The following is a 21,732-nucleotide window of genomic DNA, read 5'->3' as shown; positions in this document are numbered from 1 at the left end:
CTCACCCTGCACTAACACACACACACACACACACCGAGTGGAAACGGTGACCTATATCGCTCAGAAAGGCCAGGGTCCAATTCTGACACACACACACCCGTGCACACACTCATGTACATACTCATGCACACACATATACACACACACACAGGAGGCTGTCGACTTTCCCGCCTAAACTGTCTATCCGTGCCGTGCTCTGCTGGTTGTTTTTTAAGGGGGGATGAGGAGGGGTAGCAGGGTGCCTGCCAGATGACTGCTCTGTCAGCCCTATAATGGGCTGCCATCTGCTGTCTGGCATACACAAAGGCAAACAGTGTGTGTGTGTGTGTGTGTGTGTGTGTGTGTGTGTGTGTGTGTGTGTGTGTGCAAAAAGAAGGAGCGGGCAGAGGAGATTTGGTGTTGGGGCGCTGCAGGCTCTGTTGAATATCTTTCTCCTCAATCTTGTGTACAACATACACACTCTCGCTCTCTCTCTCTCTTACGTGCACACCCCGTAGTTTGGCTCTTTAGAAGAGATAAAGAAGGCAGGGCACCTATATAGGCGGGGGGGAAAAAAGGGGGCGGCGCAAACTTTGCAGTTTTAAGTTTTACTTTTAGTGAAGATGGAAAATGTGGTGTACTGTTATTGAAGCCAGCTGCGCAGCAACAACAACTGGGTAAAACATTCCTGTTAAGAAAGAGCATTTGGCAGCACGGCAAAAAGTTAAACAAAAAAAAAGCAAACAATTTTGCAGCTAGAGCAAGGCATACAGGAAGCATACGGTGGAAGGGCTGCTATGACCAATTAAGACGCAGCCGCCCTGTTGCCATCGTTCGATCCTCGGTGCGGGCCGAACAAAAACAAAAGCCCGAGAGTCCTTGAACAAGAACGAGAGGGGGACAGATTGATGTAGTGGACATATGCAATGCCCTGCTTGTGTTTAAGTGTGTGTACATGTGTGCATGGGTTGTATGTGTGTACACAGTTACTCTTCCAACATAGGGCAACTCATCGGTTTCTTGCCTCCTCCCTCCGTTTGGGGGAAATTGAGTGAATGGGCCTGTAAAACCAACAGCCCTGGGGACAAAGGAGCCCAGGGGCATTAAGTCATGGGTGAGTGGGCCCCTTTAGGGCCAGCAGCTGACCCTGTGGAGAGGACTCTTGTTCTTGTAGAAGGGGCTCGTGTCCTCGGACCCCAGGCCAAGTTGACAGTATCTCACTCCATGCACACACACACACACACACACACACACACAGACACACACACGATGGGTTTTTCCTACATCCACTCTATTTGCACAGCCTTAATGCTCCTGCCTAGCTGTCATGTCCAGCTGAATGTTTAGAAGCAAACCCAATGGGCGAAGGATTAAAAATAAACCCAGCCCGCCCGAGAATTATACTTGTGTAGAACCAGCTTTTGTTTTCAATGCGAGATCGTTCTATGGCTATGATGAGCTTGTCGTAAAAACCACCCGAACCATCACCGGAAATACTTACTGTGAGCGAATGGTATACAATTCTGTACAAGGGAACACGGCAGGGTAGACCCCCACCGCCCCTGCAGTTTCACATTACACGGCTCACCGTGAAGGCGAGTTACATGCAAATTGAAAGGCCACAGGTGTCATGCAAAAAAAATGCATTTTATTTTATTTTTTTTAGCATTAAGTACATGGTTACAATGGCAGTTGGCAGGAATTCTATGGTACCTTGGTTATGTTTTCAAATGAAAAAAAAAAACGGTCTAAAATATAACGCATGTGTGAAATCTGTGAATTACCTTGTAAATGATATAAGCTAAATTCAGCATCTTGCATATTGCTCATGCATAACTACAGTAGTAGGACAACTGCTACAATCCTGTACATGTACTTAATTCCCTCAAAACAAAGGGTGCTACGTGGCCAAATGTTAACATACAAACATTATTTGGAACTAAAAATGGAATGTACAAACACGGGTCAAACCAACAAACACATAACACACATATATACACACAACTTCAGCTGTTGCACACACCTTCAGCCGCCATGTTCAAAGTTCAAATCTCAAGCTCTTATGAAGACAGGAATTAGTTTGGTTAAGCCTACTTTCCTTGCTCTAAACTTGCGTACTTGCCTGATCTTTCCACTTGATCTCCCTGACAAGATTCCCCTCTTTTTCTCACTCAAATGCTTAACGCTGGATAATCCTCCCGTCCAAATCCAGATTAGATGACATGATGTTATTAATGAGGACTAATAGCAGTAGTGTTACTATACTGGTTTGTTTATTACAATGAAAAGAGTGCTTCTGAGTGATTTACACACATGCCTTCATCATGTCGGTATTGTGAACGAGTCTATCTGCAGAAAAGCGCGGGGCAGAGAATCTCAACAGCATCACAGCCCAGACTCCCACGTATTGCAACTTACAATGAGTGACCAGGAGGAGTTGCCTTGCATAAGGGCACTAAGACAGCAATTACGGGCTTAAGGATGGAGGATGCTGTACATTTTCCTCTATCATAACTGCGATTTAAGGCTATAATAACAAACTTAATTGAACTGACAGGTAATCAGGCTGTTGATTGACCCATCGTTGGGTATCTGGGGGGCGGCGGGGGGTGTGTGTCAAACCCTGGGACCTTGGTGAGATGGGATGGCTCCCCTAACCAATAACATTTGCTGCCCCCCCCCCCCTCAAAAAAGATGCAAGGCTTAGGTCTCATCTACATTGCTTACATGCTGAGACAGCAGCTAGTATGTGCTGCTGTTTTCCAACAGTAAACACCAGAGCTAGAAGAACGGAACATCGTATCGAAAAAAAAAAAAGTAAAAACAAAAACAAAAAACGAAGCAGCTTGACCTTTTACGTCAGTGTTCTATCCTCACTCCTGCGTCGTCTTTCTTCTAAGGCCAGAGAACACACACAGTACAAGAGCTACATCGTCAGCAAACTTACAATCCAACATTTAAAACGATGAGTAAAAAGTGCAATTTGCCTATGATTAGAGGTCAAAGATGGAATCCTGCTACCTAAGAGACATCACATTTCAATTCCACGGCAAAAAAAAAAAAGTTCTACCACTATATGCTTTTTTTTTTGTGTGTGTGTAAAATCAGTGATATTGCTACATAATGGTTATTTACTAGTATTGGTCTGATCAGAGGAAAAGAAACGAATGGATGGATGAGATTAGTGGCAGTGCATGTTTCTCTACTAACTTGGAGAAAAATGAACTGAATGGTAGCCCATTCCTGTTTATGACAGAAAAGGAAAATAGAATTCTTCAATAATTTCTTACTTTTTTTTTTTAGAAATAAATAAATTAGTAGACATTAAATAAATAAAACCTACGGCTTTCAAACAAAAGGTAAATCCTTTTGGACCGAATGCTTGTTGTAAAACACTGATGACGTGATATGGTCGGTATCAGTCTGACCGAAAAGCAATGGCGACCTTTTCTTCTTCTTCTTCTTTCAATGACAGAGATGAACGGCTGAACTGCTTCGTGACGAGCGAGGGTTTGTAGGCTGCCGTCCCGTCAGCCAAACGTAAACGTATACTTTTGTCCGATTTATATTAACATCCGAGCTTTAGAGCCGTCACACAATAAATAAAAGATAACAAGCAATAAACAATTAAGTACCCTACCCTTTTTGAGGTTCTTTCACAATTCCATGCAATGAAATACATTCAACTGGTGTGTCAACGAAAACTGTGGCCTTGGAAAGGAAACTTTGTGTCCTCAAAAAAAAAAGAAAGAAAATAAACATACCATCGTGTCGCAAGTGCTATCCAGTTCGCTCTTTTCTGCTCCCTCCTCGGCAGCAAAAATCAACTCAGTAGTGCAATACTGACAACTTCCTTTCTCCATCCTGCAAGACTACGTGTCACCGGGGATACGCGTTCCTCTAATGACGACGCACCTGTCTCGGAAAACCACACAACCTTGTCTAAAGTTGTTGTTCTTATTTGAAGCCAATGATTTTGGAGTTACCGAAGTGTTGTGCTGTTTCTGACACTTATCAAAACACTGTGTTTGGGGGGGCGACCGGGTGGCTTGGCAGTCTATTCCATTGCCTACTAACACGGGGACCGCCGGTTCGAAACCCCGCGTTACCTCCGGTTTGGTCGGACATCCCTACAGACACAATTGGCCGTGTCTGTGGGTGGGAAGCCGGATGTGGGTATGTGTCCTGGTCACTGCACTAGCGCCTCCTCTGGTTAGTCAGGGCGCCTGTTCGGGGGGGGGGGGGAGAGACTGGGAGGAATAGCGTGATCCTCCCATGCACTACGTCCCCCTGGTGAAACTCCTCACTGTCAGGTGAAAAGAGGTGGCTGGTCACTCCACATGTACCGAGAGGAGGCATGTGGTAGTCTGCAGCCCTCCCCGGATTGGCAGAGTTGGTGGCGCAGCAACCGGGACGGCTCGGAAGAGTGGCGTAATTGGCCAAGTACATCCATCCATTATATCCGTTATCCAAACCGCTTATCCTACACAGGGTCGCGGGGATGCTGGAGCCTATCCCAGCAGTCATTGCGCAGCAGGCGGGAAGACACCCTGGACAGGCCGCCAGACCGTCACAGGGCCGACACATTCACACCTAGGGGCAATGTAGTACGGCCGATTCACCTGACCTACATGTCTTTGGACTGTGGGAGGAAACCGGAGCCCCCGGAGGAAACCCACGCAGACACGGGGAGAACATGCAAACTCCACACAGAGGACGACCCGGGACGACCCCCAAGGTTGGACTACCCCGGGGCTCGAACCCGGGACCGTCCTGCTGTGAGACGACTGTGCTAACCACTACGCCACCGTGCCGCCTGGCCAAGTACAATTGGGGAGGGGGGCAACAAAAATACTGTTTGTTTTCAAAAATACAAAATAAGCACACAATTCCACTAAACGATAAATAGTTCTTCTTTAAATTCTCTTTTGTACAGTAGATTTGTGGTTTTCCTCCAACAACAGCGACAGGGCAGTTCAATGAAAAAAAGCTGGCGGAGATACATAATGTGTAGCGTTACGTCATAAAATTGTCTTTTTTTTTTTTTCTTATGTAAAGAATATATTATCAATATCAAACTCAAAAGCAGCCATTGCTAGTAACAAACCTCCTATACCTACAGCCTACTTACTGTATGTGCAGGTTGTTTCAACATTACCGACTAGTGCAGAAAATCTAGTTTGTCTTATCTGTACAAAACTGATATGCGGCAGAACGCCTTTTGTGTATTGAAAACAAAATACACGTTTATACTCGGGCAGTGATCGAGAAACACCTTGTGAAATAAAAACAGCAGCCATGCTTTTGTTTTCGTTATGTCTTATACAGTGCATTTCTGCTTAAAAAAAAACAATCTTTAATCTGTGTTTGGTTGCCTACACTAGATTGTCTATTACAGGATACCGTGGAGGTTTTTCAGGAAAGCAGCTCCCATAGCAATCACGCATGGCACGGGGGGACGGCTTCAAAGCACGAGGGCCCTTGAGGTAGAGCCGGAGGACGGGTAGGGGTTCAGGTACTGACGGGCCTGCTCTGTCATGATCAGCTGGTCCTCCGTTTTCCCATAAACCACCGCTTCCCACTCACTGGTCACCTGCAGAAGAGATGGGGGGGGGGCCGACGGTTACTAACACAGAGGAGTCGTTGGGGGAGATTAACATGTTGACACAGACAAAGACGGAGAAAACCAGGGCTATACAGACACCGGTTTTGTTTATGTCAGTGAATTAAGAGATATAGGAGGTTTGCTACAGACAATTTTCCATTTCATTTTCTCTTCTCTGAAGGGTAACATATTCCTGAAACTAAATCCTGGCATGTACTCTAAGCATCTCTCCTCTGACCCTCCAGCAGAAATAAAAATGTTGTTTGTATGAATAAGCGGTTCAAATCGTGGATGAATTTATTTTTAACTACTGGTTTAAAATGAATGCAACTGTACCGGTGTGTCGCGTGGGGGTGTTTTGTGGGAGATGGGAGGCCTCTTTGCCAGGGGGCTGAGGAGGCACTGCAGAGGGATAAAGGTGGGGCCCTCCTTCCCAGAGGTCAAAGGGCGGCTCCGCTCCTCTCGCTCAAGGATTGGGGTCATCAGTAAAGAGCTGGTCAGGAGATTTTCATCTGATACCTGCCAAACAATGTCCAGTGAAACCAAGAACTTGTGATTAATAAATCCATTATCAATACCAATAATGGAAATGCCACACCAAGTAAGTTTTGCACTAAATAAAGTCACCAATCAAAGACCCCCCCCCCTTTTCTCCCCAACTGTACTTGGCCAATTGCCCCACTCTTCCAAGCTGTCCGGTCGCTGCTCCACCCCCTCTGCTGATCCGGGGAGAGCTGCAGACTACCACATGCCTCCTCCGACACATGTGGAGTCGCCAGCCGCTTCTTTTCACCTGACAGTGAGGAGTTTCGCCAGGGGGGGACGTAGTGCATGGGAGGATCACGCTATTTCCCACACTTCCCCCCTGAACAGACGCCAGACCGACCAGAGAAGGCGCTAGTGCAGCGACCAGGACACATACCCACATCTGACTTCCCACCCACAGACACGGCCAATTGTGTCTGTAGGGACGCCTGACCAAGCCGGGGGGTAACACAGGGATTCGACCCAGCGATCCCCGTGTTGGTAGGCAACGGAATAGACCGCCATGCCACCCGGACCCCCAAGACTGGGAACTTTTAACAACACAATCTTTATCTAGTCTTAAAAAGTTGACCAAGCGTGAATGCTCCGTGCCAGGAAGGCCCTGCATTACAAACTATTAAGTAAAAAGACAAGTCTACTGCTGGCCAGTGAGCAGCTCCACAAGAAGAAATAGGTGTTACGCGTCATGCTGAAAGACACGCCAATAGTGGTTGTTGAGGGTAGAGGAGTGCTCCTCATTCACTTTTTACATATGCCTGTGCCACACGATGACCTCCGGGTGACCTACCTGTTCACTGTTGAGCTGTTCTGGGAAGAGCTGCACGTTGAGGCACTCCTTGCCCCAGGGGTCCAGCACCAAAGATTTCCGTACCTTCCTAGCTGGGCCATCCATCTGAAATGAAACATCTAGGCTTCACAAAATGCAACAGGAAATGCTCATGTACTGATAAGGGGTACAAAAATCACAATATACTGTCCGATGCCTTCCTTTGTTACAGTAACTGAAGAAAAGCAAATTCAAGTAAAGTTTCTCTGCCAATTTTTCATTTGCACGGGTAGATAAAGTTACTGTGTCGGGACAGAGAGGGCTATTCAAGCATGGATGTTACACTTACATTGTGTTTCCATGTCCTGTATTCAGGCTGGGGGTCTGTCCTGTTGAAGATGTCAGCTCCAGTCTCCTGCTTTAAAACCTCGCGGATGTCCTCCTCTAGAAATGCCAGTGGCTGGGGCTGCAAGAGATAACACACACACAAACACACATAATACAATTGCAAGAATGGGTGGTTAAGATGTGAGCATTTGAAACATTAATACAGACAAAGAAGTGAGCAAACTATAAAACCACACCCGTAAGGGCACACATGGCCGTGCCTTCGATAAGACTTCACCACTTACTTCCATGTTCACCGGTCCGTGCATTTTCTCCTGGGCAGCAAGAGCATTTTTGAATGGAGTCGGTGTCCGGGGAGCTGGTATCATAACCATCTTGCGAAATTTTGGAGTCCTGGAACTAGAGAGGATACCTGCCATCTTAAAATCAATGAACTGAACCCATTTGCAGGTCAACAAAACTTCATAACACAGCCAAGACCAGCGCTATCTTACAGCAATTATGTGGCTTTAAGTTGTTCACCTACCCGGCGTTCTCTTTCTGGTGCTTGGGTGTGGTTTCTTTATGGAGGGGCGTGTTTAGGAAACACTTCTGGCTACACACAGGGGTGGAAGTGAGGGCTGGGTTGTCCAGGCTCAGATGTTCAGCCCCTGATATGTTGAACATCTGGGGAAACAACCAGGCAGAAAGAGGATGTTACCCACAAGGCAGTGCAATCACAGAACTTCAACTTTACACCGAGGATGAGGTCAGCTGAATGAGGAACTAGTTGGGGCTAAGTCGACTGAAGTTTAGTTTACCCGTGACGGGGAGAAAGGCAGCGATTTTGTGGGCGTTTTCTTGGGGGAGTTTGTGACATTTTCCAGGAAGGTTTGACAGTTCCTTTCGCACATGGGGGATTGTTCCCCCTTCTCTCTTCTCTTTCTCCTCCCGATGGACGCCTGTGTGGGTTTGGATGTGTTGATGGGTGTGAGGGGGTTGGCTTTATCAAGGCCAAACGGTGGGCAGTGCCTGTCATGGCTGGAGATTGAAGACACGGGGCTGACTGTGTAGCTGTGTGCATCATCAACTGTCCTCTCTTGTGGCAGGCTGGCGTATCCTCCCTGAATCTGCCTGGAGGGCGTCACTGTCTCAGACACATCGAAGCTTGCCACTTCACCCCAGGCCGCAGGGTCCTGCAGAGTTAAACACATCTACAATAGATCTTCAACACATTCATGTCCTACGTCTGGTATTTTTAATTAAATCCACAGATTCATGAGGTAATTTCTCATGCGGTGTCTCTCTCTTTCTCTTCCTCAAACATAAAACACTCACCGAGTCAATGAGCTCCATGGTCTCTGCAAACTCGGGTATAGTCTGCAAAGTTGAGAGCACGGTGTTGGCCTCCACAGCCAGGAACTTGCTGGGGGAGACAGGGAGCTGTCCTGGGGGCCCCTGGGGGACCTCAGGGCCCCTCCAAGGCATTCCTTCTTTTTGCTCCTCCAGGCTGCTGCTGCTTGTGGTCAGGGTGTCATCTGCCACACTGTCAGACCAGGCTGAATAGTGCTCTATGCTCTGGAGGGCGGGAAAGAAAGAACGGGGCCATTAGATATATGGCTACAGCAGCAGATCCATAAACTGTAAAACCGTAGTAAGACTGTCAGTGTCATGCCTCTGAAGTTTCAGTAAGTTGGTTTACCTCTTGAAAATAAGATGGGAGGAAATCGTGTCTGATTTTAAGACTGTTTCAAGTCATGAAATATATATATTTTTTTTATCTTTATAAATTTTTAGGATTCCTCCGTGGCCTGAAAAAAACTTCACTGAATGAATTCATCTAGCAGTGACAGCAACAGATGAGGCGCGTTTCGGCCTTCCTTGAACTTCACAGCCAGTTAAATGAAGGGAGTGATTAAGGTGAAAAACGTTGTGTTGGTAAGAGACAGGGATAAAACAGAAGAGGAGGGAAACGATGGAGAGTGCTTGTTTTCAGACCGAACCACTGGCAGAGCGTGGGCAAGGGAGTGGGGAACAGGTGGAAATGAAAGATGGTTAACAGTTGGGATGACGGTAACAAGGCTTTTTTTTGGGGGGGGGGGGGGTTGGGGTGGGCAGAGGACTACCAAGCGCTGCTCCAGCCAAGTCGGAATGAGTAGCGAGATGGGAAGCTAGTTACTACAGCAACACTACAGCAAATCAGACTACAGGACCACATACATTGGCACTATACTTGCACTCGCACGTGTATGTGAGCTGCTAACGCATACACACACGCACACACACTCACACGCAGGCTATGCTAACTAATTCCGCTAACACACATTTGGAGTATGCCCTTACACATGGACCTCTGCACTGCACTTGTCGTCGGACTTCATTCTCTGCTGACATAAGCAGCAGTTCAAGCTCCTTAATTCTTTGCTCTTTGTCTGGGTCATCCAGGCAGGACGGCTGGAATAAACACACATTTTGGGGATGGGGAAGGTGAAAGGAGGGCAGGAGAGAAGGTGGGAGGAAAGAAATCCGGAAAACGAAAAAGGAGACAAAGAAAAAGATAACAGATTTACACACATAATTTTTTAAAAGGACCCCCTTGACATTAACACCCTGATCCGTGGATGAATGTTAGTAGAGAATAAGGGGCCCGTTCAAGTACTGGATCCGCAGACCGGAGTCAGCAATTTGAAAGGATAACTACAGATAGCCAGGAAAATAAAGGGGATGCGACAAGAGTTTGCTGACAATATACATACACAGACATGCTTACACATAATCCCAACACGCCCACACACACACACACACACACACACACACACACACACACACACACACATACACACACACACACACACACACACGCAAACACACTCACCGATAAGAAGCCTGAGGAATCGAGGAGGCTGTCCAGCAAGTGTCCACCGTGAGAGTCATAGGCATATCCCCCCATCTACGACAGAGGATCACACAAATGACTAAATAAGAGGACAATTTGCTAATAAGAGTTGGTTTTTAAAGGAGGATGGGCGGTCCACTCACATTTGGTATTGTTATTCATTCAGACAGAATGGAAGCGGGGTTAGAATAAGGGAGACAGGAGAGATCGTTTCTGGCAGGATTCAGTCCTCGGCCAGAGTAGAACTACCTCACATTTAACAGGTGGCAGAAATAACTGCCAATAATTTGTCACTGGATATCATTTTATTTATTGCCCCCCCCCCTTTTCTCCTCAATTGTATCCGGCCAATTACCCCACTCTTCCAAGCTGTCCTGGTCTCTGCTCCACCGTCTCTGCTGATCCGGGGAGGGCTGCAGACTACCACATGCCTCCTCTAATACATGTGGAGTCACCAGCCGCTTCTTTTCACCTGACAGGGAGGAGTTTCGCCAGGGGGACGCAGCACGTAGGAGGATCACGCTACTCCCCCCAGTTCCCCCTCCCCCCTGAACAGGCGCTCTGGCCGACCAGAGGACGCACTAATGCAGCGACCAGGACACACACCAACATCCAGCTTCCCACCCGCAGACACGGCCAATTGTGTCTATAGGGACACCTGACCAAGCCGAAAGTAACACGGGGATTCGAACCGGCGATCCCTGTGTTGGTAGGCAATGCAATAATGACAATCTTCAGGACCGTTGCATCAAGTGGTTGCACTAAGGCCGACAAGATTCACAAGAAACTCAGTCCAGGCTTGATAACACAGCTCAAGATTTAGAGATACTATGTGCCAATATAAGAAAACGCTGTTGAGATGCAACATTCTCTTCCTGCACCAGACCATGACGACCTGAAAGGGAAGTTCTTCTATAAAAAAAAAAAAAAACCCGGATTAATTGACTAATATCTGTCTCCGTTTTGACATCTGACATTGCCCCTCAGAGTCAAAGTGATACTCCGTTATTGCTAATGCAAATGATCTTAAACACACCTGCACATGTGCCTGTTTGATGGGCTGTTTCTAGAAATAGACAGACAAAACTGTCTGCAACACAAATTCAAAGTAGCTAGAGAATTCGTTAGCAGATGAAACATACTCCCCCCCTTCAAGTTTTAGCACTGTAACTGGCATTTCTGCCAATCCACAAAAAGCATTTTGCAACGGGATTTTTTTCCCTTCCAGATATATTCTATAAGCCTTTGGTAATGTTTTCAAGCCAAAGACCAGTTATTACCACCTAACAGACCAGCAGATGCCCAAATGTCTTTCTATACACAATATTACTGGTACTACTTTTAAAGATGCAAGAAACCAAAGAGTATACTCAAACTTCCCTGGTTGTAACCAAGTTAACCGTTTGGTATCGAATAGATGGCAAAGCAAAGTGGGGTAGCTGACCTGGATGGGTCCTGGGATGGCCAGCGGACTATGGTCACAATGCTGGGGGTCGGGTAGTGGGGGAGGACAGGGTCTGTGGTGGCGTCTCTTCACTCCGCCTTGAGAGGAGGGGATAGCCCTGGAGCCCTCCTGTAGGTAGCCCTCGTGCTCTACTTTTCTCCTCATGGTGGAGTTCCAGTGATTCTTGATGGAGTTGTCTGTCCTGTAAAGGAGAAGGTGGGGTTTGTTAATGCTGGACAATTTCAACTTTCACCTTCGTACACATATGATGCGGAGCACCACTTTATTGTCAGTAGAGACAAGCATGGAGTGTATGGCTGACAGGCTCTTACCGTCCAGGCAGGAGCTTGGAGATCTCAGCCCAGCGGTTGCCCAGCCGTTTATGGGCCTCATAGATGATCCGGTCCTCTTCCTGGGTCCATGAAGACTTCTTCACCTCAGGGTTAAGGTGGTTGTGCCATCGCTCACGGCATTGCTTTCCGATTCTCCCATGGAGGTGCTTAGCAATAACTGACCAGCGCTTGGGACCATATTTGCGTACAAGGTCTATAACCTGCACAAATATATTCGGGAGGGAAAAATTAGTAAATAATTGACATTGGTGATATCTCATTCAGACAACTAAACAGCACTGCACCTGCTGACATTCTCATCTTTATTTCTAGGCCTTTACAAGTGAGAAGTATAAATTAGGCCCTGCTTGGCTCCATTCACAACATAGCCCCATACAGACAGCAGGAGTTTCTGTCATTGATAGTTATTATTCTCAATGCTGCAGCAACAGTTCTTAGAACGCAGCGGTAGGAGCAGAATCTGCTGGCTGTTTCTGTCTCACTTGAAAAATGTTGACGTCATAGCTGGCAGGCCATTCTATTACAGATAGGTCTGTGTTTCTGTTGTTGTGACGCCAACGTTTTGGTCGAACGAGACGCCATTCTCCACATTCCTGCAGCGTAGTGCTCCATTTAAGGAATGCATGTACCCCCTACGACTTGGACAGACATTAGGGCTGGACTCTAAACCAGACTCTTGGAAAGTCTGAGTTGTATAAGGCATGAGGTAGTGGAGCATTTGCATATCCAAAAAAAAAAAAAAAAGAGGGGGGAGAGAGAGAGAGAGAAAAAAAACCCCACTTGGGCCGAAATGAAGAGTGTTGGCGGGAAAGTTGCTAGTGCGTGTGCAAAGCTCTGTTAGTCTGGTGGGAAAGACACACTGCACATTCTCATATATGTTTGCGTTGTGTACCCTCAACTCACGCCGCCCTGTCCTCTTGCTACAGCTTCCTCAACACCTCCCCTATTATTTATCATTCTGTCATTTATGGTACCCTTTTCTATCCCGGGCAGGGAGTTCCCAGATCCTCTTACCTTCTGATCCTCCTCTTTTGTCCAAGGTCCTTTCACCAGTTCTGGGTTGAGCACCTTCTGCCAGCGGTGCTGACATTGGCCATCTGTTCTCCCCTGTGACAGTGTCAAACAATGCACAACACCTGGTTACACAGCACACACATACACCTGTAACAGACAGGCTCACCTCTGAGAGCAGTCTGCTTCACCAGTCACCGCACCCACGACAAAACCCTCACTGTTAGGCACCTCCTAATTACAGGCAATGGGAATTAGCTGTTAAATGGTTTAGACAGCAAATAAGAATGAGATCGGGAAAGGGGTGGGTTGATAGGATGGGTCCACTGTATGTCACAGTAAAACATCACCAGTGATACCGACACCCCTTTCGATTTACATGGCAGTTGTGACTCTCGACTTCCTCTAATGACATAAGAAGACGTTTACATTCACACATTCGGCAGATGCTCCCCCCCTTTTCTCCCCAATTGTTCCTGGCCAATCATCCCGCTCTCCGAGCCATCCCAGTCGCTGCTCCACCCACTCTGTTGATCCGGGGAGGGCTGCAGACTACCACATGCCTCCTCCGATACATGTGGAGTCGCCAGCTGCTTATTTTCACCTGATAGTGAGGAGTTTCACCTGGGGGGACATAGCACGTGGGAAGAGCACGCTATCCCCCCCCCTCCCGAACAGGCGCCCCGACCGACCAGAGCAGATGCTAGTGCAGCGACCAGGACACACCCACATCCAGCTTCCCACCCGCAGACATGGCCAATTGTGTCTGTAGGGACGCCCGACCAAGCCAGAGGTAACACGGGGATTCGAACAGGTGATCCCTGTGTTGGCAGGCAACGGAATAGACCGCTACGCTACCCAGATGCCCCCTCGGCAGATGCTTTTAACCAAAGCGACTTACAACAGAGTCAGCAACTAGCCGATACATTCGAGTGTTACCAACTAGCATCATAGAGCGCTACATAGTAATCACATCAAAGCCAAGTGTGCACGTCATGCCACATGCATTAGTGTAAGTGCACCTTGGATTATCAACAGGCGAAGAATTAAGAGAATCACAGTACAAAGTAGATTCAAGTTGCCACATACTGTCAGTACAGCAGACAAGTGAGTGTTATAAGAGCATAAAATGTCACGTGCAAGTCGAAGGAAACAATAGTACCATTAATGATGGTGTTTCAGTATGAGATGACAAATAGTAGCTGCAAAGTGCCACTAGAGACCATTATATAATTAACGTAGGCCTTCCTTTGTTGAACGAAGTAAGCGAGTCAGTAGCTCTGATGGGAGTCCGGGAATTCATTTCACCATTTTGGGGCCAGGTGAGAGAAAAGTTTGAACCAAGAAGCTTCTCACTCGCCGTTTGAAAACTGTGTGAATACAGTTTTCTATGTATGCTCATTATCATGTGTGAAGATTTCAATTGAACAAAAGCTACTATATCTTCAGTGCTGTGTTCAAGGGACTACTGGGAAATAGAACAATACATTTTTGAATAACTAAAGACTGACAAAGCATGGTTTTGCCTCATTAACTATTAACACTTTTATACTTTTGGCACTTACAGCAACTTTTCAGCTAGCTTATACAAAATAACGGGATAGCATTGTTCATTACAAGTTCACTAGCCAAGGCAGCCCATTCTTCAATAGAAATTACATCCCTTGGGTAAAACACTATATATACTTACTGGAAAAAGGTTGGCAATTATTTTCCAGGAGTCAGTTCCATGTTGTTCTACTAGTTTTTTTAGTTTTTCATCCTGAGAGAGAGCGAGAGAGAGAGAGAGTTAAAGTAACCAACCCATTTGAATAGCTTCCTCTTATCTAACGCCCTTATCGACTTCCCTTGCACCGAGAAACTTTTGCAGCTCTTCTGTTTATGACAGCGACAGCAGTGAGCAAACTTTTCCCAAGACATCTGATCCATTTTGATCTCACACACACACACACACACACACACACACACACACACACACACACACACACACACACACACACACACACACACACACACACACACACACACACACACACACACACACACACACACACACACACACACACACACACACACACACACACACACACACACACACACACACACACACCACAGTGGTCGTTCCTCTGAGTCACTCATGCTTAAGCCAGGAACCTCATACATGGTATGAAGCACTGATAAACTCACCTCATCTCGAGACCATTTGACCTTGCACAGGGACTTTCTGTCTTTGCTCTTCTCCTTACTCTCTGGATCTGTTGAGTGTAGCTCTTCATCCTCGTCCTCGCTATATAGAATAAAGGCAGAAAGAGAAAAGGGGGAAAAATGAACTTTGCCTGGCTATGGTTGAGTCCAGTTCTGTCATGATGTCATCCATAAATAACCTTACATATGCTTATGGAGCATACCTAAGTTGAAGCTAATTGGATATTAAATACATGGAACAAAATTACTTGGATAACAAGTACAAGAGGCCATAACAATTAAAAGAGGCTATAATTTGTATTATCAAATGTCGGAATATTTCAGAAGCCCCCTTATGAGTGGCGCTCTGTGAGGCTGTGCATAATACTTGATCTAAAAGTTACATGATGAAATTGTATTTGTTTTGCAAATGCCAAGTCCTTAGCATTTAGCATCAAACTTTATAAGGGTTGAAAAACAAAATTATACTGAAAGAGTTGTGTCCACATATAGCACAAATAACGTTGCAATATTTGGCAAAGCATTTGAATATGAAAAATTTTCATTGCCAAATGGCCTAAATGTAGAAAAGCCATGATAGATTATGATACGATACAATTTCTTTGAATATGCAATAGCAACAATAATGATAATGCACAACATGATGATACATAGCTTTGCGATACGGACCAAAATACTTAAAAATGTGTTGAACATTTGACATACAGCATACCAAGACCAAAACTGGCTTCAGCCAACCCGTTGCATGAGTCATTCACCTACCATGAAGATGTTTTTAGGGGGGGTGAATAGAAACATCTTCAGCTTTAATGGACTGAGCAAGGATGAAAAGTTGGGTCTCAAAAAGATGACAGCAGTCTTACTAATGAGAGTGAGTCCATCATATCCAACAGGACATTCCTAACACTTATCAAAACAGGCTTATCTACCAGATCATTGTTTATGCTGCCAAAGCTGGCGTCTTCCGTATCTGGCATCTATTTAAGCTACTTTTCATTAGCTTTTGTAACTCACCAAGATAGATTATTGGCCTTCTTGAGGAAATTTGCTGCCACAGCATGTAGATTAAAATACAAGTTTACCGCCATACATACGACATCCACACTATTACACATGGGTGTGCAGTAGAGCTGCACACTACAAACATATGGTCAGCGGGGTATTTTGTTTGGAGCTGCAATGGCAGAGGGGACAAAACCGCCAAAGCGGGCTCTTCTCCAAGCTGTGGACCTGCAACTATGACCATCACTACTTTTAACTAAACCTTTTTTTCCCCCCAACAAATTATGAACAACATATCAGGGTAATAAACAACTGCTCTCCTTGTGATTTTGTAAAGCTCGGATCCTTTAAGGGCAAAACAACACAACTTCTCTCCTTTCCCTTCACAGTAAGAAGAAAAAAAACCGTAGGCGAGCGCCGTGCGTCCGTTTTTATGTAAGACGTGTTTCTGGAAAACACTTCCCTCTGGATCTAATATTAGTAATGTGGAAGACTCGTGTAAGTGAGGGAGAATTTTAGACAGCCACTGCCATGTGTATCCAGAGAGCAAGTCTGCAGAAACACACAGACACAAAAAAAAGGGGGGGGGGGAGGAGAACAAGCGCGTCTCTGGCATCCTGTGTTTGATGGTGGATGAAAGGGCTTCTTCAGGAGTGAAGACCTGTGCATAGCAAGAGAGTTTTGGCAAAGCCTGATTCCCTCACTGGAGCAGAGAGAAGGTGGAAGTGAGTTTGGACCTATGGCTGAACAGGAAGGAGGGGTGTAAGGGGCTGGCGGAAAGATGTGTGTTCCCACATCAACAGGCTCTTTCTCCTCCAGAGGTGTGTGTGTGTGTGTGTGTGTGTGTGTGTGTGTGTGTGTGTGTGTGTGTGTGTGTGTGTGTGTCACTGACTTGGAGTAGGAGGTACGCTGGGGTGGGGCCAGGGGAATGGCAAAGCCCTAACGGTCAAAATCAATGAAGATTCAAAAAGTAGTGGGGATTTTTTTTTTCCCCTTTCATATTTTGAATTGGGACGTTGTCCACGTCCCTTGCCTGGGGAATGACGTGTGGACTTGATATTTCAATGAGTCGCAAAGTTGTAACAAGTTCTTTGAACCTACTTTATGTAAACAAGACACGTGTATTGTGGAAGATAATCAACTCAAGTCACTGCTTCACACGGCCATAGTCAAATGCTGGCCAGCAGGATGGAGGCAGCAACACATTATAATGTCCCCAGTTCAAACCTGGGACTGGTGATGGTGTCTTTTTTTTTTTTTTTACCCCAGATGGAAACACAAAGGGGGTGGCGATGGGGTGGGGTGGAGTTTAGTGGTGGTGGGTGTGTGTGGGTGTGTGTGTGTGGGGGGGCACGCGCCTCTGAACAGCTCATTCAAGCTGAAATGACGTCACTGCCATGCTTGTGTGTTTAGGCTCCACTCAGATCGTAAATCAATACTTAATTCATCCATTCACATGCAAACACTCTTCAGTTGTCTGCACCCAGCTGCCTTTGAATTTCAACGACCTGGGTGCAGCCTACATGAAATGTGGTCATTTAATAAGACAGCATGAATACTTAATTCCTAGAAAACAACTTTTCTTCTCTGTCCCTGGCTCTCAGGTACCCCCCCCCCCCTCCCCCTCATCGAGATAACGGATAGGGGGCTCACAAGGGAACCACTAAAAAAAAAACAAAAAAAAAACGAAAACATTTCATCTCCTTTAATTAGCGCAATTTGGAGAAAGGGGGTGAGGGGGTGGGGGGGGGTAGCGCGAGTGAAAACTTGAATTAAAAGTGACGCGACCGCCCTGTCGGTCCTAAGTCATGTGCGTTTCCTCGGATGCTGACCACCCACCGGGGTGCGCAAAGTCTGCACGGGGACTTCTGCACCAACAACCGGCGGAAAGGGGTCTAGTTTGGGGTTTTCCCCACACCACCCCAGTCCACCCGGGCTGCTTTCTCAGCCGTGGTCCAAACTACCACCGGTTCAGAAGACGACCCCCCCCCCGGCTTACAACGACCCGGGGCCGCTTCGGGCGGTTTAGCCCCCCGGACTAGTCTGGACCATGACCGCCCCTTGCAGCGACGTATAGGGAAGAGGGTGCATGCAGGTGCGATCGAACCACCGACGCAACGTGCAAACTTCCTTCAGCTGTCAAGCGTCGCGCTTTACGGCAGCGCACGCGAACTTGCACGCGACCGCCGACAAGCAAGTCCCACGGCAGACAACAACCATCAAACTCACGCCATAAGTTGGTCGACGGCACCCACCTGCGCGATTTCACGTTGTCCATGACAGCCGGTCGGTCCGGGGGGGGGGTGGTGGTGTTGGTCGAAAGAGTTGCGAATCTCAGTGTACGTCAAGTCCTCTACGGTGGCATGTAAACCTTAAGCCCGCAGCTCAGCGTCCGTCATTTTCCCACCTTTTTTTCTTCTTCTTCTTCTTCTTCTTCTTCTTCTTCTGCTTTTTCCTGAGACGTCGCAGCGGCGGTGCGGGTCCTCCACGTTACGCTGGCGCGGCATCGGCGTCGCGCATTGTGGTGATCATCCTCCCGGCGAAGAAGAAACACAGCCTAACAAAAGCGAACATCGCCGTGACCCTCTTCTTCTTCTTCTTCTTCTTCTTCTTCTTCTTCTTCTTCTTCTTCTTCTTCTTCTGCTGCTTTGCCCCAAAACCCGGAGAGCACCGTCAAGGCCGACTCTGCGCTGGAGAAGCGACCATATTCCTGCTGTTCTTCTTCTTCTTCTTCTTCGTCTTCTTCTTCTTCTTCTTCTTTCTTTTCTCTCTCCACGCGTCCCGACTGAATGAGTCCAGTTTATCGGTCCCTGTGTTTTTTTGGCGTTATTTGGTTTTTCGTCCGTCCCGCCGATTCTCGCGCCCAGCCTCCTTCCAGAGGGGTGTTTGAATCTGCGCAGGCGGCCTGGCTCCTGATTGGTCGGCAAATGGGGAGTGAGGGAGGGAGGTTTTTGCGTGTGTGTGTGTGTGCGTGTGCGTCTGTTGAGGGGGATAAGTGTGTGTATGTGTGTATATGTGTATGGGGGTGTGTGTGTGCGTGTGTTCGTTTCAAGTTGTTTTATTTGTCAAATGCACAACAATACAACGTGGCAGGCATTGCTGGCAATGGAATGCTTAGCGTGCAGTTCAACCTCAAAAAAGTCAAAGAATATGACATAACAGATTACGTTTAAGACAAAAACAAAAAATATATATAAAATTATAAAATTACAGTATCTACAGTCCAGCATGAGAAATAAAAAAAACTGAAGCTAAAATAACAAAAGACTGACTAAAAGTAAGGTAAAATTCCGTGTAAGAAGAAGAAACGGGTTTAAACTGAAACTAAAGTCACGTCAAAGGTGAAATTAACAGTTGACATGGCGAGTCAAGACACGACAAGTATAGCATACTCTCGCATACAGAGGCGGTAGCTATGTAAATTTAATAAAGTGTGTGCGCGTGCGTGCGCGCGCGCGCGCGTTTTCTGTACAGCGCCGTACCCTCACCTGCACAGAACGGATCTATTCATGAGCAAAAACCCGCCGCTGCTTTTTTTTTCCTCCTTTTTTTTTTTTGCACACCGCCGTTTATTTTATGAGCCGCCGTGCAGAAAATGCCCCCCCCCCCCCACATACGTGCCCGTTATTCATAAGCGGTGCAGGAAATCGAGAATCAAAAGAAGAAGAAGAAGAAAAAGCCGCGACGTACGACCGGCGCTGATTACGCCGACAAATGGCTACATTGTAGCGAATTCGGAGGCAGTCCGGGAACACCCCCCCCCCCCCGGGAACACCCCCCCCTCTCTCCCCTTGCGCCGCTTCAACGTTCCGCGGCGACTTCTGCGGCGGTATTTTTCTGACACCTTGTGGGCGAAACACATTTTGTTCACGTCGGGACTAAAATGTGTGGATATTTTATTAGAGCAAATAAAAAAATAATTAAAAAAAATAAACTTTCACGGCGTCTTTCTTTGAAAGCAGTTCGCGTGGTGCGTCCGTTGGGTCAGAACGGCCGAGAAAGGAGCAACGGTCAATTCCGTCATACTTTGCCCCCCCCTCCCCTCCTCCCCCCCCCCTCCTCCTGTTGATTTTCCGCCTGCTTTTGAGTACAACGTGCGATTGCGGGGTTCGGCTTCTCTTCATTTTTGGGTTTCTGTCGCTGCTTTACTTACCGCCGTCTGTAGCCTCGGTGCGCCGCCGGCGCTGCGGCGGAACCATGTGCGGCCATTGCGCCGAACCGGACAACGCGCGTGAGAAGGTTTGTTTACTGACCCCCCCCCCCACCTCCACCCCCCCCCCCCGGCTTCCCCATCTTCAGGAGCGGCGTCGGCCTTAACGGGGGCGCGCCCGTAGCACCGTCCCGCCGGTAGGTGGCGGTGTCGGCACGCTTTCGGGAAAAGCCTCGGCGTTTCCACCGTCCTGCTCGGGGGTGGAAACGCGGTCCCGTGACACGCTTCATTGGGAAGTTGACGCGCGGCTTCGACGGACGCCTGCGTGTCTCCTGCTCTCCCGGGTGGGAAGCCGACGGGAGGTGAAACACAACAACAACAACAACAACAACAACCACTACAGGCTAACTCCTTTGGGTCGGGCCTCGCTCGGACGCGTTCCCTCGAGCCAGGAGGAGGAGGGCGGATGAGTGAACGCCGCGTCGTAAAGGTAACGTGAGGAACTCCGCGTCTGCTCAAGGGCGCCGGCAGGCCAAGCGGCTGTTTAAATATGGCGAATTCGTGCGTCCCCCCCCGACTCGCGTTCACCGCGCGGGGGGGAGGGGGGGGACGCCACCGGGTGACAACTTTTGCCTTCCTCCTCCTCCTCCTCGGGAGGAGGACCTGAAATTCCAGTTGTGAGGGACATACCGTAACGGGAGGGGGTGGAGGGGGAGGGGGGGGGGGGGTCCGCAGCGACATTTTAAGTTGCCGTCCAACTTTTGTGCGCAGCGGCGAGCACGTTCCGCACACCTGGACGTGTGACGCGTTTTACGACAAGTGGAAAATGCGCGTAGGGGAGGAAAGTCACGGTGATCGTTACGTACCCCCCCCTCTCCCCCCATGTGTGTGTGTGTGTGTGAAAGCTTTAGAGTTGTTTAAAGTGGAGTGTTCGTTTCCTGCTCCTCCTAAAAAAAAAAAAACCCGAAGGCATGTCCTCCCCCCCACACCCCCCCACACAGCACACGTGATCCGCGTTGAAACGCCGCTGCGCGACGCCGCCGTGCAAAGGGGAGGCTGTCATCCGAAGTTGCGCAGGGGGAGGGGGGGTCCGCATCGTCCACCTTGAAATACTTGTGGTGTCCGTTTTAGGGTTGTTGTCTCCGGAGCTGTCGGGGTGGAGCCACGCCGTTTAGCCGAATGGTGATCCGGCTGTGTGCCTCCTGGATGATTGAAGGGGGACGGTTGTCATTTTGGGAGAGGGGTGGATGGATATTGGTTCTTCCGATAATTGCTCTCGGAATGCTTGCTGATAACAGGTGGGGGAACTGATGATCGGGGGGGGGGGGGGGCAAAAGTTGCTGAGCCCTCTCCACCCCCCCCCTTCCAAATTTAGCCCATTTCCAACACTGCATCACAAGACCTGGGGGATGCAGGTGAAAGTTGCACCATCAACATTGGGTTAAATG

At 47.8% G+C, this 21,732-nt stretch overlaps 2 protein-coding genes across 3 annotated transcripts in view; one reads left to right on the top strand and one right to left on the bottom strand.

Moving 5' to 3' along the window:
• Window positions 1–5,443: 5,443 nt before the first annotated feature.
• Window positions 5,444–18,412, bottom strand: mybl1 (v-myb avian myeloblastosis viral oncogene homolog-like 1). Its single transcript, XM_056299765.1, has 15 exons — window positions 18,390–18,412; window positions 15,115–15,214; window positions 14,618–14,689; window positions 12,931–13,023; window positions 11,896–12,116; window positions 11,564–11,765; window positions 10,099–10,173; window positions 9,567–9,677; window positions 8,562–8,801; window positions 8,045–8,419; window positions 7,771–7,910; window positions 7,529–7,643; window positions 7,246–7,362; window positions 6,918–7,022; window positions 5,444–5,572 (listed from the first exon to the last, which is right to left on the bottom strand). Exons 1-15 carry the CDS (start codon window positions 18,410–18,412, stop codon window positions 5,444–5,446), a joined length of 2,118 nt encoding a protein of 705 aa, XP_056155740.1.
• A 2,169-nt stretch (window positions 18,413–20,581) lies between these two features.
• The window catches only part of sgk3 (serum/glucocorticoid regulated kinase family member 3), a 16,031-nt gene continuing 14,880 nt past the window's right edge, over window positions 20,582–21,732 (top strand). For both annotated transcript variants that reach the window (XM_056299066.1, XM_056299065.1), the window contains exon 1: window positions 20,582–20,774. The gene's annotated coding sequence lies outside the window, so the exon portion shown is untranslated. The remainder of the gene's footprint in view (window positions 20,775–21,732) is intronic.

The sequence above is a fragment of the Lampris incognitus genome, chromosome 19 (genome assembly GCF_029633865.1).
Source record: "Lampris incognitus isolate fLamInc1 chromosome 19, fLamInc1.hap2, whole genome shotgun sequence".
Lineage (NCBI taxonomy): Eukaryota > Metazoa > Chordata > Actinopteri > Lampriformes > Lampridae > Lampris > Lampris incognitus.
Note: the sequence above shows the minus strand (reverse complement) of the source record. Positions and strands in the feature narration are given on the sequence as shown.

Excerpts from the sequence above, each read along its gene's own strand:
- mybl1 (XM_056299765.1), bottom strand. The coding sequence starts at position 18,412 with ATGGACAACGTGAAATCGCGCAG. Across the intron at positions 8,802-9,566 it reads TGCAGTGCAGAGGTCCATGT|AGCATAGAGCACTATTCAGC; the intron begins GTAAGGGCATAC and ends CCCGCCCTCCAG. Across the intron at positions 5,573-6,917 it reads AACAGCTCAACAGTGAACAG|GTGACCAGTGAGTGGGAAGC; the intron begins GTAGGTCACCCG and ends TCTCTTCTGCAG.